This window comes from Castor canadensis, chromosome 15, assembly GCF_047511655.1.
Source record: "Castor canadensis chromosome 15, mCasCan1.hap1v2, whole genome shotgun sequence".
Classification (NCBI taxonomy): domain Eukaryota; kingdom Metazoa; phylum Chordata; class Mammalia; order Rodentia; family Castoridae; genus Castor; species Castor canadensis.
In genome coordinates this window covers 94,695,943-94,712,007 of record NC_133400.1, presented here as the reverse complement: position 1 = coordinate 94,712,007, position 16,065 = coordinate 94,695,943, and the positions used below count along the sequence as shown (strand labels likewise).

General features: G+C 39.1%; 1 protein-coding gene across 7 annotated transcripts in view; it reads right to left on the bottom strand.

Annotated features, from left to right (window-relative positions):
* Larp4b (La ribonucleoprotein 4B) overlaps positions 1-16,065 on the bottom strand; it is a 91,939-nt gene that overhangs the window by 5,373 nt on the left and 70,501 nt on the right. For 5 of the 7 annotated variants that reach the window (XM_074056762.1, XM_074056761.1, XM_074056760.1 and 2 more), the window contains exons 10-15: positions 15,249-15,302; positions 14,953-15,162; positions 11,367-11,473; positions 10,731-10,982; positions 4,539-4,584; positions 1,894-2,058 (exon numbers count right to left, since the gene is read on the bottom strand). In XM_074056762.1, coding sequence (XP_073912863.1) covers positions 1,894-2,058; positions 4,539-4,584; positions 10,731-10,982; positions 11,367-11,473; positions 14,953-15,162; positions 15,249-15,302 — 834 coding nt within the window. The remainder of the gene's footprint in view (positions 1-1,893; positions 2,059-4,538; positions 4,585-10,730; positions 10,983-11,366; positions 11,474-14,952; positions 15,163-15,248; positions 15,303-16,065) is intronic. The other 2 variants (XM_074056763.1, XM_020160914.2) reach the window with 1 other exon arrangement.

The following is a 16,065-nucleotide window of genomic DNA, read 5'->3' as shown; positions in this document are numbered from 1 at the left end:
GCACCCTACTGATAAACTGCCAAGTTGCAGAACAAGGACATAAGAGAAGACCATCTTCTCTAGTGAAAGTATCAAAAAGATCTCAAGTCTGTCCTCTGCCTACAGAGAGCTCACCCTTCTCAGCAAATGCAGAATTGGTCTTATGTCTTGGGCTCTCTCTTCTGCATTTCTGTTATAATTATTTTCAAGCTTGTTTTCTCAAGGGAATAGCTATCAAATACATCTTACTTATCTGGTACTTCAGGGTTCACCAAAGTCCAGTTTGACTCACTCTTATAACTAAAAAGAAACAAAACAAAGATTGATACTTCCACACCTACATAAATTTTGAGTACCACATGGCAGGTGGCTGAGACTGATGGGGATTCCCACAGAATTCACAAACTACAGTGGGAAGTGTTAATGCTCCCAGTTTAACATGTTTTTGAGGAAACTGCAGTTTAGAATATATCCAAGGTTACAAAGCAAAGAACTGAATGAATCCAGATTTTTTTACTCCAGTTTGTAACTCTTTAAGAGCACCATTTCATACAAAGTTCAGTTTCATTCATAACATACTTTTATGTAACTTAATGACACTCTTCCTCAATTTTTTTTTTGTGGTCCTAGGGTGTGAACTCAGGACCTCATGCTGAGAGGGAAGGGCACGATTCACACTCTTGCCTGCGGGCAGAGGCTAACTAGAGATGTTCTGGTCCTCTAGCCTGAAAAACAGAGTCTTTTATGATCCTGGGCTCAAGCTGGAGGAATATAGCTTGGCAGAACTATGAGAAAGAAAAATACTTTCTTTTTGTAAAAGTGTGCTTAAATTCAAGACATATTCAGGTCTGATGCTACTTAAATACAGATACACAACTGCACTGGATGTGTGTGTGTATGGAGCAGACATATGAGGCTAAGAGCCAGGCAGTCAGCTCCAGTTTAAGATGTACAATAATTTACAAGACATGCCAAATCTAATATGTGACTGCTACTTGAAAATAGAATCTTGGAGGGGACATAACCTCCAAAGGCCAAAAACAGGGACAACTGCCATCTACTAATATGGAAAAATCCAAACACTTCACCTGACCTTAGTCTCAAGATACTGCAGCAAAAGCCTCTGCCCTAGTAACTGAGGGACTGTTGTATCCACTACAGTGTTTCTGAACATGTGCTGTTGAACGGTACCTTCCCCCGAATCCAGAGGCCATGGAGGCTCTAATTCATTTGATATGGGGACCTTACAAAGGGTTGTGGTGGTGGATCACACTGAAAAAAGATACATGGGTGATTGTGATAAGCAGCACAACTGAGAACTGTAGCGCAAGGAATGACTGGAGCCACGACTACTCAACAAGATCTGGGCCACTTTGGCATGGTTAATGAATGGGCAGAAAGCTGTTATTTTTGTGCTTTCCAGAGTCTTCAAACACTGATTCTGGAAAGGAACCTTTTTAGAGTTTGGTTGATCCAAGGATGATCAACACTGCAGTGTGAGAGTCTACAGAGTTCACCCAAGGCCACATCACACTGAAGCTACTGTAGGCTGCTCACTGCTAGTGTCATGTAGATTACTAAACACGGTGTTACTTCTGGCATAACTCAGATCTATTTCTTTCTGTCTCATGGAATAAAGGAGGTCTGAATGATGATATTGAAAATACAATCTGAGTTTCTGGGTGAGAGAAAGCACAGTACATTGTGGAATAGGTTTCACCTCTGACTTCAGACAGAAGAGAATAGATGGCCTGACCCTGGTTCAACACTGTGACCACTGCAAATCACTTACTCTCTCCTAAACTCTCGTTGAGTATTGAAAAATTGTGTGTAAAGAACTCGGCAAGGTGCCTGGCACAAAATTAATGCTTAGTAAAATGTTGTCAAGTATTAGAATTGTAATATACAACTTACTCTTTCTTTTGATGATCCTATAATCAAGTTAGATAGCCTGTTTTCAAATAAGTCTTCTGTTTTCAAATTGCCTGCAGCTCCAGGTAATGGAGGAAAGTTGGACAGTCCTAGTTCGAAGCTTGGCGATGGGGGCTTTGGTGGCGTTGGAGACTGAGTCTGGCTGCTCTGCAACAGAACAATACCCGATAAAGTCAACAAGTGTGGAGAAAGAAAGACAGCACAAGAATAAAGCAAAGAATCTTTTGACAATCACAAATATCTGCCTGAAAGTCTATAAACAAATAATGCACAGATAATTATTGGGGTATACTTATAACTTGAAAGGGTCAACATTTTCCAGAAATTTATTCCAAAAGGATTATTGCCTATGTGAGTAGGGTCTAGAAAAATATGTCACAACCCAAAAGAGAGCAGGTTAAAGGAGGAAAATGGACCCAAGCCAACAAAAAAAATACTATTTTGTAGATGCTTGTCTGTTTCTCTCCTTTAAAGTGATATAGGGTGCTTACTTTTACCCAGTTATGTGCCCTTGGGACTAAGCTTGTACTTATTAACCACCTGACTATTGAATGCTCCCTATAATCTAGTATAATGAACAAAATGCTCAAAATAATCCAGTGAAGTTCTAAATTATACACAGACATGACTTCAAAGCTTTATTTTAAACACTGGCATGTTTCTGAGGTGAATGCAGCTTTTCAGAAGATAAAGTACTTTTATAGACAGCCTTCACAACAAAATTTGCTGCATCTTAATTTTTAGGAACAAAGGAGGTAGGCAGCATGCTGGAGTTACAGAATGTCAGGGACAAAAAAAGATAGGGGTTGACACTAAAAGCAGTGTTGACTACTTTTTAGGATTTGAATGCCTTTGGGTGAGATATGAATTCTTTGCCTGTTTGGGTTCGAATGGTCACATATTTGTTACCTGCCTGTAAAATTTTGAAGTCTTCCTTTACAATATACATAATATCAAGTCAAATTTCTAAACTTCTAAGTGGTTCACAAGTATGAATACATGAATCAGGAAAAACAAAACAAAACCCAAAACTTTCAGTGGGAATGCTTCAGAGCAGGCACAGTGGAGCAGCTGTTCAATAAATGGACATGCAGACTCTAAATGGTCATAGGCCCCCACCAATTCCAAGTGGAATTAACTAACCAATGTAAACTGCCTTACCCAACAGCCAAAAAACAGATCCAACTGACCTTATTAAAAGGAGAAGTTCTGAGTTCTAAACAAAGATCTTTTGTGATAAAAAAAAAAAAAATCACATACATGCTGGCTCAGGGGTTGAAGTAAGAATTTTCTCAAGGTTTTTTTCAGTTGTCCAAGTGTGGAATTCTATATCTGCAAGTTCACTGGGAATGTTCTTTAAATGACTTTGTGCCCACTGCTGATTCTCCCATATTGTTCTCCCATCACTTGGTGCTGAAAAGTCCCAGCCTCCATTGCAGCCCCTCTCCAAAATATTTTCCACAGGAGATCCTGTGTAATCAATTCAAGCAAACTGACTGCCCACGTTTCATATATGAGCCCATCACTTTATTTGTGGTTTGTCCTGTCCATAGTTACAGCAGGAGACAGCAAGGTTTTGTATATAGTGGGTAAGATGATAAAATGTTTTGAGTGAGAAACACTGGTGAACAATCCTACACAGGAGTTTATTCTGCTTATTAAAACTAATGGTTCCAAATACATAAGTACCACTACTTTGTTTCATTTTCTGCAACTGCAATTACCCATGATTCAAAATACTAAAAGAAAATTCCAGAAACAAATAATTTGTAAGTTTTAAACTATGTGGCATTCTAGGTGGTGTGATGAAATCTTGCACTGTACTGCCTGGGGTGTGAGTCATCTCTTCACACAGCATAACCTCTCAGCAGTCATCTCAGCTATCAGATCTACTGTGTTATCACACTGCTTGTGTTCAAGGAACCTTTATCTCACTTAAAAATGGCACAAAGGTGCAAAAGTAGTGATGTTGGCAAGCTAGGTAAGGCAAAGAAAAAGCCATAAAGTACTTCCTTTAAGTGAAAAGGTGAATGTTCTTGACTGAAGAAATAAAATTGTATGCTTAGGTTGTGTAGATCTATAGTAAGAATGAATTGTCTATCCATGAAATTGCACGGAAGGATAAATAAATCTGTTAGTTGGTGTTGTACCTCAAACTACAAAAGTTACAAACATAGTGTAAGTTAAGTTTGTGTGGTAAGAGCTTAGTTAAGACGGGAAGGGCATTAAATTATAGGGCTCAGCACTATCCATAGTTCAGGCATCCACTGGGAACCTTAGGATGTTTCCCCATGAAACGGGGGATGCTACTACGTTTTAAATTCTACCATTCAGCTAGCCACTATGAAGCACTTTTCTGGACATCCATATATAGACAGGAAGTACCTGCAAGAGGCAGCTCTTGGCTGCATTCCAGCACATTGACAAACAGTATTTCTAAAAATTTCCACAATCCTGATTTTTAGGCCACCAAAAATGTCATTTATTATTTATTGATACCACATTAAAACAAAATCTTTTGAAATGCTCCTTCTTGTGTCTCAGCCTTAATCCATTTAATTGCTTATGTTTGTTTAGTATTAGATTTAAATGTCTTGTAAAAAATGACATAAGGTTTCTGTACTCACTGTAAACTTCTCCTCCCTTTTCTTCCGATATCCAAAGGAATTTTTCCTAGGAGTGAAAAGAAAAAAAGGTTATTATTTTTATCTCACTTGTAAAATTTACTGAGCATACATTTATGCTACTATATTCAAATCATGTATCAATTCAGTCCTTACTTTGTAATCTTTCAAAGATGAAAATTGAATCTAAAAGCCCAACTTTAAAAAGGTTACACTAAACAAAATGTTGACAGTTAAGGATTAAACTGAAGTCCAGATAGATAAAAGGAAAGTCATTTATTTAAAGAATTTACCTAATAGCTTTATTACTTAGAAATTTTATTAAGATAGGAATGTCTGAATACTCTATCTAGCTGGAATTTCATACACACACACACATTATATATGCATATATATATACATACACACACACACAGACATATGCATGTGTGTATGTATGTACCTGATAACAAACTGTATAGGTAAGTTATTTGAAATGGTAGCAAAAATTTATCAAATAGTGTATATGCTTATCATCAAAATTTAGAAGACCCCAAATGACCTGCCCCATTCTCCATCCTTTGTCCCTCTCAGTCTTAATGCTACTGTTTACCCTTTACCACAAAACTACCCCAGATTCTCTAAACCTTAAGAACTGTCTATCCCTTCTTAACTTCCTTATGAACAGTGTTCTAGAACTGTAGTGTTCTAGAAGTGTTCAAAATTAGACACCCTGCAGGCAGCAAGGCCACGCTTGGCAGCACTGCAGTTGACAACTGCATGAACTCGGGGGGTCCTGAGGATGTAAGATGGCCAAGATAGTTCCATTGTCCTAGATGGGCTTATGTGGTCTGATAAACCACACATGAATTTCAATTTATAATTTTATTTTTTCTTTATCTTTTTAAAAAAATCCTTTCAACTGAATAAAAAGACTCCAAGAGCCTTGTATTGTATTAACCTTGAAAGGAATTTAAGGAATAATCTTGATTAAATTGTTTTATTTACAGAAAACCAAAAAGTGGTCTGGCTTAAGATGGACAGTTAATGAGAACAATAACCTCGGAGCCCTCATCTTCTGTGCTCACAGGGACACTCTATGGACCCTCTGGCCAGCCCCTCTAGAAGAAGTGTGACACAAACACTTAGCATTCTAGTGCAAAGCCAGGCATCGCCAGCAGAAAGTCTACTTTCTCCTTTAGCAAGAAACCATTCTGGAAATAGCTTCTGCTTTCGGCTGGTCCCTAGTAGAGACTAAACACTGACTATGAGACATAAAGTGACTACAGACTTGAGTTATCCATTAAGGATAGCCATAAAGCTGGGCATGAATACAGCACTGTAGCAACCTGCAGGAACCGCTCGCTATGCCCTCCAACCAATCCTAGGGTTCACAGGGAGCTACAAATCTGGCTGGATGAGACGTGCAAGGAACAGGACTCAAGGTCTGGTGATAAGCAGAAATGGAAGAAAGGTGTGGGGTGGACAGTGTTGCAGTTGGTGCTTAAAGGACAGGACATTACACATGGGCTCCACTTACGGATGGGCCTTTGTTTTGGGTAGCTTGCTCTTCACCATCAGTGGCACCTGACCACAGCAGCTCCATCACCTCACTGGGCAGACATGAGTTTTGTATACATTTCTGACTACCATGGGTCCTGTCAGCACTGTTATCAGTGGAACTCAGAATTCTCTCTGTCCCTAATAACTTTCTAGAAACCCACTCACAGCAGCAGCATTATGTGGCAAAAGGTCAACCTAACCTGCTAGAATGCTCACCCCTCAGAAAGTGACTGCCTGAGCAAAGACACAGGTATAGGTTAAAGGTGGGTCCTAATTCATGACCATGGTGTATGACCCAGTGTGGCTCCAGAGGCAGAGGCAAGGTCACAACGCCATGAAGGAGAATCACTGTTACATCAGAGTATATAACCCTCTGAATGTCGGAAGTCTGTATGTCTTAGATCCCAAAGAGGAATGCCTCTACTAGTTGACACAACAGTGATTTCATTAAGACAAAAACTGAGATAGCTACCTGGCATTTAGGGTTCTCCACTCTACTGAACCTCGCTGGGGCAAAAACCCTGTGCATGAGGTTCCATGACTGGATCTTAGTGGGTTCCCTGGGAGCTACTTAGGACATCAGTCCAATAGAAAAAGTTAGTAGGAAATAAAACCAATCCTCCAAGAAAAAGAGGTATACAGGAGAACATGACCACTGTGGAGGATCAGGTCATTGAGGAAGGAAGGTCCAGATCACAAGTCCAGCTGCAGAATCCTGGGTATTCCATAGAAGAGGAAGTAAGTTATACATCGACCTTGGCTGTATGGATCAGTTCAGAAACAAGGACTGTGGAAACAGCATACAGCTTCCCTGGCTCACCAGGTACATGAAGTATTAGCTTAAGTCCTTTTCTCTCTCTGCTGTGTTTCACTGGTGGTGGCTGCAGTCCTTAGGTCACGTTACTTGGGTGGAGCATGACTCCCTTGCTGGGGAGACAGTGTGTATCCATTTGTCCAAAATCTGTATCTGTTATTGTTGCCATTTGAAAGCTCAAATACTGTTGGGTATTCACAGTAACTGTAGAGCATATTGCTTAAAAGATACTATTTCTGAGATCAACTCTACCTTTTCATACTACTTTTGTGATGTGGTTGGGATTCTGCAAATCCCATTTTTTTCTCTGTCAAGAAACTTTTTGTTAAGCTTTTATTAATAGGGAGTGTTGAGAGGGCACAGGAATTTGTCCTTCCAGTTTACACTCTATTTACAATGAGCCCATGGCTGAGAGGTACAACACTGGCTGATGGCTCCAGAGAGGTGGAACACTGGCCTGTTTAGCAGTGCACTAAATGTGCGGTCCCTAGAGGTCTGCACCCCAGCTCTTCAGTCTCCCTCCCCCCAAGCTTCCAGGCTCTAAGAATCCAAACTCAATCCTTGAGTTGGCAGGTAGGCTACTACATTTAATGTTTTCCATCTGTGTTCTGAGTTGTCAATGCCCAATGAGCCAACTCTACATAAAAATTACAGGCGTGACTTGTTTTCCTGACTGATACACAGCCCAGTGCCAATTCTGCTAAACATGCTACCGATGGCTACTCTATTTTCCAATCCCATCAGTTTGACAGATACTGATTATACAGACAGGAGTAGCTGTATCTAGATTCCTCTTTAGGTTTAATTCTCAAACTGCATTGAAAGCAGATAGGTATACCTTATTGTTTTACGTTGTTGTCCTTCACAGATGTTTTTAGAAAATGAAGGTTTGTGGAAGCCCTGCGTCATGTGCTCATTTGGTGACTCTTGCATTTTGATGGTGACTCTTGCATTTTGATGATTCTCACCATATTACAGCAGATGTAATAATCTGTTGCAGTGATCTGTTTTTTGAGGTTTTCACTGTTATTGTTTTGGGTTGCCATAAACTGCACCCATATAAAATGGTGAACTTAAAAGAAAAACGAGTGTTCTGACACTCCACCAACCAGCTGTTCCCCCATTTCTCTCCCTCTCTTTAGTATTCTAAATCACAATAATACTGAAATTAGAAATGAAATGAAACCCATAATGGCCTCCAAGTGCTCAAGTGAAGAGTTACATGTCTGTCACTTTAAACCAAAATCTAGAAGTGATTTAAGTTTAGTGAAGAACACATGCCGAGGGCAAAGTCAGGCTGAAAGCTAGGCCTCTTGCACAAAACAGCCAAGTTGTAAGGAGAAAGTTTCAGTGATCTGGACAGAAGATCAAACCTGTCACTACGTTCCCTTAAGCCAAAGCGTAATAGAGGGCAAAGTCCTCATCATATGAGGGACAAGAGAGACAAGGAAGCTGCAGAAGAAAAATCTGAAGCCAGGAGAGGCTAAAGTCATGAGGTTGAAGGAAAGAAGTGTCTCTTTAACATAACAGTGTGTGTGAAGCAGCAAATGTGACAGAGAGGCAAGATCACTGATGAAAGTGAGATGGAACACATGGGAGAAGATGGCATCCAGAATGTGCATAGCTAGAGAGAAGTCGATGCATGGCTTCGAAGCTCCTAAGAGTAGGCTGACTCTGTCAGGGACTAATGCAGCAGATGACCACTGTTCCAAAACTATAGGGTCCATAAAAATTGTACTCACTGTACCTCCCCTGTGGTCTGTTACCGGAATAACAAAGCCTTAATGACAGCATGTGTGTTCACAACATGGGTTACCTATTATTTTAAGCTCACTGTTGACATTACTACTCAGGAAAAATAATTCCATTCAGAATATTATTACTCATTGACAATGTGCCTGGTCACCCAAGAGCTCTGATGGAAGTATACAGTGAGATTAATACTGCTTTTATACCTGCTCACATATACCATTGTGCATCCATGGATCAAGGAGCAATTTCAACTTTAGAATCTTAACATTCATAAGGAAATATCTGCCATAGATGGTGATTCCTCTGATGGGCAAAGTAAACTGAAAGCCTGGAAAGGATTTTTCCATTTCAGATGCCAGTAAGAACAATTATGATTCATAGGAAGGGATCAAAGTTAACAGGAGTTTGCAAGAAGTGGAGTCCAACCCTCATGGGAGTTCAAGACTTTGGTAGAGGAAATCACTGCACATGTGGTGGAAATAAGGTAAGAACAAGAATGAGAAGTGGAGCTGGAAGCTGTTGCTGAATTGCTACAATCTCATGATAAAACTTCAATGGATGAGCAAAAAAGGTTGAATCTGCTTTTGGAAAGATCTTGTGAATACTGTTGATATGACAACAAAAGACTTAGCTGATACAGCAGTGGCAGAGTTTGAGCGTATTGACTCCAATTTTGAAAGAAGTTCTATTGTGGGCAAAATACTATCAGAAAGTATCAGAAAAATGTTTTGTACAAGGAAGAATAACTGATAGGGCAAAATTCACTATTGTCTTATTCTAAGAAGTTGACACAGCCACACCAATCTTTAGTAGCCCTGCTCACTCAGCAGCATCAGCAATGAGGTGAGACCTCACCAGCAAAGTGACTAGGGCTTGCTCAACGCTCAGATGATCCTTCACATTTTTAACCAATGAAGTATAGAACTAAGGCACGTGCACTGTTGTTTTAGATATATTATTGCACACTTGTCACACCACAACAGTATAGTGTAAATATAACTTTTTTAAGCACCAGAAAGCCCCTCCCCCCAAAATAAGCCAACAAAAACCCAACAAAACCAATTTATGTGGCTTTCTTTACTGTGATATTTGCTTTACTGAGGTAGTCTAGAACCAAACCTGTGTCATATCTCAGAAGTATGCCTTTACTATACTAGTAAGAGGAACCAACATTTTTGGAGCTTATGTCAAACACTATGTTGTACACTTTACGTAAGGAAAACTTAGAAAAATATTTTCATTTAGCGTTTTCAAGGTAGATTAAAATGAAAAAGTCCAGCTAGGTTGAACTGCTTGCTCATGATTTGTCAGAGGGAAATCCTGATAGTCCTTATCAAATTAACAACTAAGGAGATAAACTGGCCAAACTGGCCTAATCAACACTGGGTCAGATGCAAACTCCATGACTCACCTGTATCTTTGGTAATACCACCTTTCTAAAGGAAGTATAAATGGTATAAGCAAGACAGAAGCAAGAAGCATGACAAGATCCCTAGGTAACAACCACAGACACAAAGACGCCAAGCATGTTAAGACTACTCATTCAAGTATGGATATAATGTGGCAGGTACCGTTTCACAATGACACCTTCTGCTTATAGATAAATGTAGAAGGAATGGAATTTAAACATTTGTTTGTGTAGTCACCAAACTCCCAATCGGTCTGCTATGCTCCGCTGCCAGCTGGAAAGGAGGCAAGGATAAGAGCTCATGGGATAGATCCTCGAGGCTATACTCTGTACGAGGCAGGGACAACTACCAATGGAGTCTGAGAACTATAGAGCTCCAAATTCTCTATCCATCATGACTGTGACCTTCTAAGAGTTAAATTTCATCTACTGTTTCATGGAATAAAATTTCATACTACAAAAAAATAAAAAAAAAGATAAGGAAAAAAACATTTAAGTCTCTGCTATAAAAGCAACCATTCACAGTAATTATAAAAAAACTTTGATGCTTACAGCCTTTAATTTGATTTTATGAGATATATTAGAAAATTTAAAACATCTAAATTAAAGCTATTTTAAAATATTAATAGGTTATGATATGTACACAATACCGGTTCAGCAAAATATGTGAGCGACTTACCTTCCTCTCCCTAAACCAGGAGAGGATTCAAGACTACTTGGGTCCACTCGCCCAGTCCCGACCTCTCTCTTGGCATAAGCTGGAGGGTTTTGTACTCGTGTTCTACTTTGCCCTGTTGGCCTCGTCTGTGGACTCCGGACACCATTAATTAATCGATCTGCAGTGAAGTTAAATATTGAAGGGCTTTCTAGTAGCCCGGGCCCTCTCTCTGCACTGGGAATTGCATGGCGCAGATGAGATTTACTAGGATTCCTGTAAATGAAATGTTTGTATATGCTGAGCTATAAAAACCATTGCATTATATAATGAACATGCTAATATGAAATATGTAAGCTAAGATCTGTTTTTCTGTTTAACGAATAGGACCCTGCTTCACTATAATCCAGGTACAAGTTACCAAACAGGCATCTGTAGTATAAATTGTCCCAAAAGTCTCCTCTATGGAGAATCTATTCCTTTAGGTAGGCAATAATTTTGGTGTTTAATCTTTACCAACATACAGCTACAGTTGTATGTTTCAAACAGTTATATTTCTGATGAGCATTACTAGTGTATAAATAAATATCTTAATTACAGATCACTAGAAAAAAAAGCAACATGAAACTTGTAAGCATCTGAATCACTCTTAGAACTTGCCTGCTTCTAGGAGGATACTGTCTGAGTGATGTCAGAGGAGATGCCGTAGGTTTGAAGGTTGGAGATGTAAACCCATTTATAAATCCAGTACTTGGAAATGGAGTTACCTAGATTCATTAAAAACAAACAAGTAAGAACACCAGAAAAAGACCTTAGTTAACACTACCGTAGCCTGGGGTTACCTAGGTCATCTCCTCCTCTTGTTAGAAATGTTATGCTCCATGATATACTCAACATTAACGGTAGCTAAGAAATGCCTTTATAAGATCATTACCAAAGGGTAATATTTGTTGAGCACTCACAACCACCCAGCTGGTACTAAGCACCTTTTCTGCATTATCTCAGTTAATCCTTACAATAATCCAATGTGGGCTCTAAGACCACATGGGATCCTGAACACAGGCATTGTCTGAAAATACCTATTATTTAACCAACAATTACTGGTAACACTGCCTCCATTCTGGTAAGAAGTAAACAATTCTTTATTCCCAATGACTTTAATAAAATTGATCAGAGTTCTCAATGTTAGGGCCATTTATATACTTATTATTACTAACTTTACCTACTTCACCACCTTAGCTTTTGGGAGGGGGTTATTTTTTAACCATTACCCTCATTCAAGTCTTACTCTAAGGGGCAGCATAGTTTTGGATCATTATTTTCCAAGTCACAGACCCATGGCATATAAATATTTTGATATAAGATTCAGAAGAAGCTGGGCACCACCAGGTGGCTCATGCCTGTAATCCCTGTCACCCAGGAGACAGAGATCAGAAAGACTGTGGTTCAAAGCCAGTCCAGGCAAAGAGTTCCCAAGACCCTATCTCAAAAAAAACCCAGCACAAAAAAGAGCTGGTGGAGTGGACCAAGTGGTAGAGTACCTGCCTAGCAAGCATGAAGCCCTGAGTTCAAACCCTAGGAAAAAAAAACATTTAGAAGAAAATGAAAAAGGGACAGAGCCCTTAAGACATAATCTTAAAAAGTTAAAAAAAATTTAAGTACAGAATTTTAAGAACCATTCAACTATTTTTAAAATGCAGACACACATAAAAATAAGCTAAAACTTACTGTTGAAACAGTTCTTAAAAAAAGAAGAGAGCTGGGCATGGTGGGGCATGCCTATGATCCCAGCTACTCAGGAGGTGGAAGCAGGAAAATGAAGAGCTTGAGGGTAACCTGGGCAAAGGTAGTGAGATGCTATCTCAAATCAAACCAAACCAAAGCCAAAACCAATCTCCTCAAAAAAAAGGGCTGGGGGCGTGGCTGAAAAAAGGGGCTGGGGTTTTGCTAGTGCAAAGCTCCAGGGTTCAAAAGTTTAAGCCACAGCACCACCAAAAGAATAATAAACAAACAAACAAAAAACTTGTTTTTTCAAAGTCTTGGGGCCTTCTAGTCCTTATTCTAATTTTTCACTAAATTGAAACATATGTATAGTTCCGTCCATGTTTGAAAAAAGGGAGAGGCTAGAGGCATTGCTCAAGTGGTAGAGCACTTGTCTAGCAAGAGCAAGGCCATGAGTTCAAACCCCGGTACTGCCAAAAAGTGAAAAAAAAAGGAAAAGAAATAGAGGAAAAAAGCAAGTTAAATTTCTATAGAAATTATAATTTAAAAAAAAAAGGGATATTATAGACTTATTCACTGACTTAAAAACATAAAGCAATGAAAGGGAGATACTTAAAACTTATCAAGTAGAATCACAACTTGAAAAACTCTATGGTCTGTAGTAATATTACTTAAAAATATATGACAAGAGAAGACTTGTCTAGTCAGAACTAGATTTTAGAGACTTTAAGTCATAGTAAGACCAAAAGGCTATTTTAAATATGTAATTTTACACACAGAATCTCTGCAGTCTGAGTAAAACTGCTTAGGAGTTTAACTTGCTGGGAATTAACAGGCCCTATCTCTTTACTTTTCCTTGAGTAACACAACGTTTCAGAGGAAGTATAAGGGACACTGAAGGAGGGACCTGGTCCACCTTGCCAACTAAAAAAGTGACCTGAATGTAAATCAAGTCAAGACCATCACTGACCTAGGATCCCAATAGGGCCCATTCCAGACAAGAACAAATACCATTAGAGGAATGAGAAAAGCAACTGACTGCAAAAAAAAAAAAAAAAAAAAAGAGAGATTATTTAATGGTAAGAGTTTAATGAATGTAGTTCCTCCAAGGTTCTTTTGTGATGTACTTCTGAGAAAAGTAACTATACAGCCAAGGATTTTCACAGAATGTAGTAATATTTTTAAAAAGTAGTATATTTTATTCCCACTAGGACCTACTCAGGAGATGGAAATAACTTTGAACTTTAGCTACTTGTATGCAAAACATTCTTTTATTGCAATGGCTCTAGCCTTTTGGAGGCTTATGAGTTTCTTTCAGAATCTGTCTCAACTCATTTCTCTGACTCTGCTTCTCCTCCTTATGCCTGTAAGAGTAATATTTTTAAATGGAGTATGATTTCATTTCCTTGCTTAGAAACCTTACATAACAAGTCAAAGTCCACACGCTTCAGGACACCAGAAGAGGCTGCACAGGTTGACCTGGCAACTTGCTGGTCTTGTACCCCAGCCTAAGCATTCAGTTTATGCTTTAGTCAGAAACTAAACTGATCTGTAATAACTTGCATGCTTTTGTGCATTTGTGCATGTGGTTTGTTCTCAAAGCTTCCTTCTCTCTGACCCCTTCTCATAAACTCATATATAACCTGAAAAGTTCAATTTCAGTGACAACACAATACCTGATAAACCCCTTAGTTACCAGTTTAACTGTTCTTTTATCTATGTGCCTGTTTTTTCCTATGAGGTTTTTTTTTTTTTTTATGGGACTAGAGTTTGAACTCAGGGTCTTGAGCTTGCAAAGCAGGTGCTCTACTGCTTGAGCCACCCTCTACCTATGAGGTTTTTTTCATGGACATTTATGTTTACATTTTAGTATATAACAGGTACCAGCAATTCAAGTTTAAGCAACACTTCCGTCAAGTTCCCACTCAAGCTCTTTCTGCCTACCCTATTTTTCTGCCAGTGAATGGCGATGTCTCTATATGCCATGTACCTAGCTGCCACCCATGTGACACTTAAGTACGTCCCCATCTTTCCCAGACTTGGTCCATAGTCATATCCTGGACACGAACTCTACTCAAAGTTACTAACTCAATTTCTGCTTTTTTTTTTCTCTCTATCTCAGTGCTGGGGGATCAAACCCAGGGTCTTGTATATGCTAGGCAGGTTCTCTACCTCTGAGCTACAACCTCAGCTTAGGGGGACAACGATATCATAACTGGAGAAAAATGACTACATTACAAATTTGTGAATTCCAACCACATTCCTTAACAAAGGCCCAAATCATGCCAACCAACTCCAAGGCTGGTGTGAGAAGAAAACAATATGCTGCTGAACAGCACACATTCTATTTGTCCTAGGCTGTTAGGGATCTTTTTTATGCACATAGTTCTGTCTTCACCGTCCAATTAAGTTTAAAATCCACAACATAACTTGATTGTCTGCTTTACAAAAGCAAACTGCATATATATGGTTCCCCCACTGACTCAGGTTTTAAACTTTCAATGTGTAACTTTAAAAGACTTACCAAAGGTGGATCAAGATAACTATGTGTTGCTGACCATGTCTGGGGGGTGATCAGGCTGTACAGAGGAAACTGCTGCTGGGGACTGTATACTGGAGGTAAGTAAAATGATGCTGTATAACGCTGCTGTGTATAAAGGTTCATGTCCAGAGGTCTAAATCCATTCTTTGGCAAAAATGTGTTTATAGCTATTGCCTTTGCTTTTATCCGTGCCTGTTTGAAAACACGTAAGTTTCTGTTACAATACTTAAGAGCACTGATTAGACATTGAAAAAATTATAACCAGTGGTCTTGCTTACCTTAATTGGCTTTCCTTGAAAAGTTTTGACTTCTTCTCGCAGGTATTTGTAAGCCTAAGGGCAAAATCATTCAAAATACCACCCTGTTAAATTTTATAAATAAGATGAACTGACAGTTAATTCAGTATCTTAAATAAGGAACTATATGATTAAAATATGGTAGACAGAATCTAGAAGAGTGATTCTTGATCCTCTTTGGGTCACAGATCCCTTAAAATAACCACATATGTGTTATGGAACCTCCACCCAAATCCCATAGAGATTTGTATAGATATTTTACAAGCATCAATAAATATCAGAAAACTACCCTTAAGACCAGAGTCTACAAATACTGACATATGAGTAAACAGTGAATATTGAGTTCTAGTATTAAGTGGGATTATGCAGTTAAAAAAGGGAAGCAACAGAGAAAAGAATGTGAACTGAAATATTCAAGACACTATTTATATGTAGCTCCGTGTTCTTTTCTAAATTAAATCTACATCAAAGGCTCTGAAATCTCACTCAACCATACTCACAAGGCAGGTCAACACTACTCATACTTGGTTTTATGGGTAGTGCTTTTTTCTTTTCTATTTTTGGTGGGGCTGGGATTTGAACTCAGGGCTTCGCATTTGTAAAGCAAGCACTCTGTTGCTTGAGCCACACCTCCAGCCCACATTGCTTTGGTTATTTTGAAGATGGGGCCTTGCAAACTATTTTCATGGGCTAGCCTCAAACCACGATCCTCCTGATCTCAGCCTCCTAACTATCTAGGATTATAGGCATGAGCCACTGGTGCCCAGCTCAAGGAGTGCTTTTCATCTCTCATTACTCT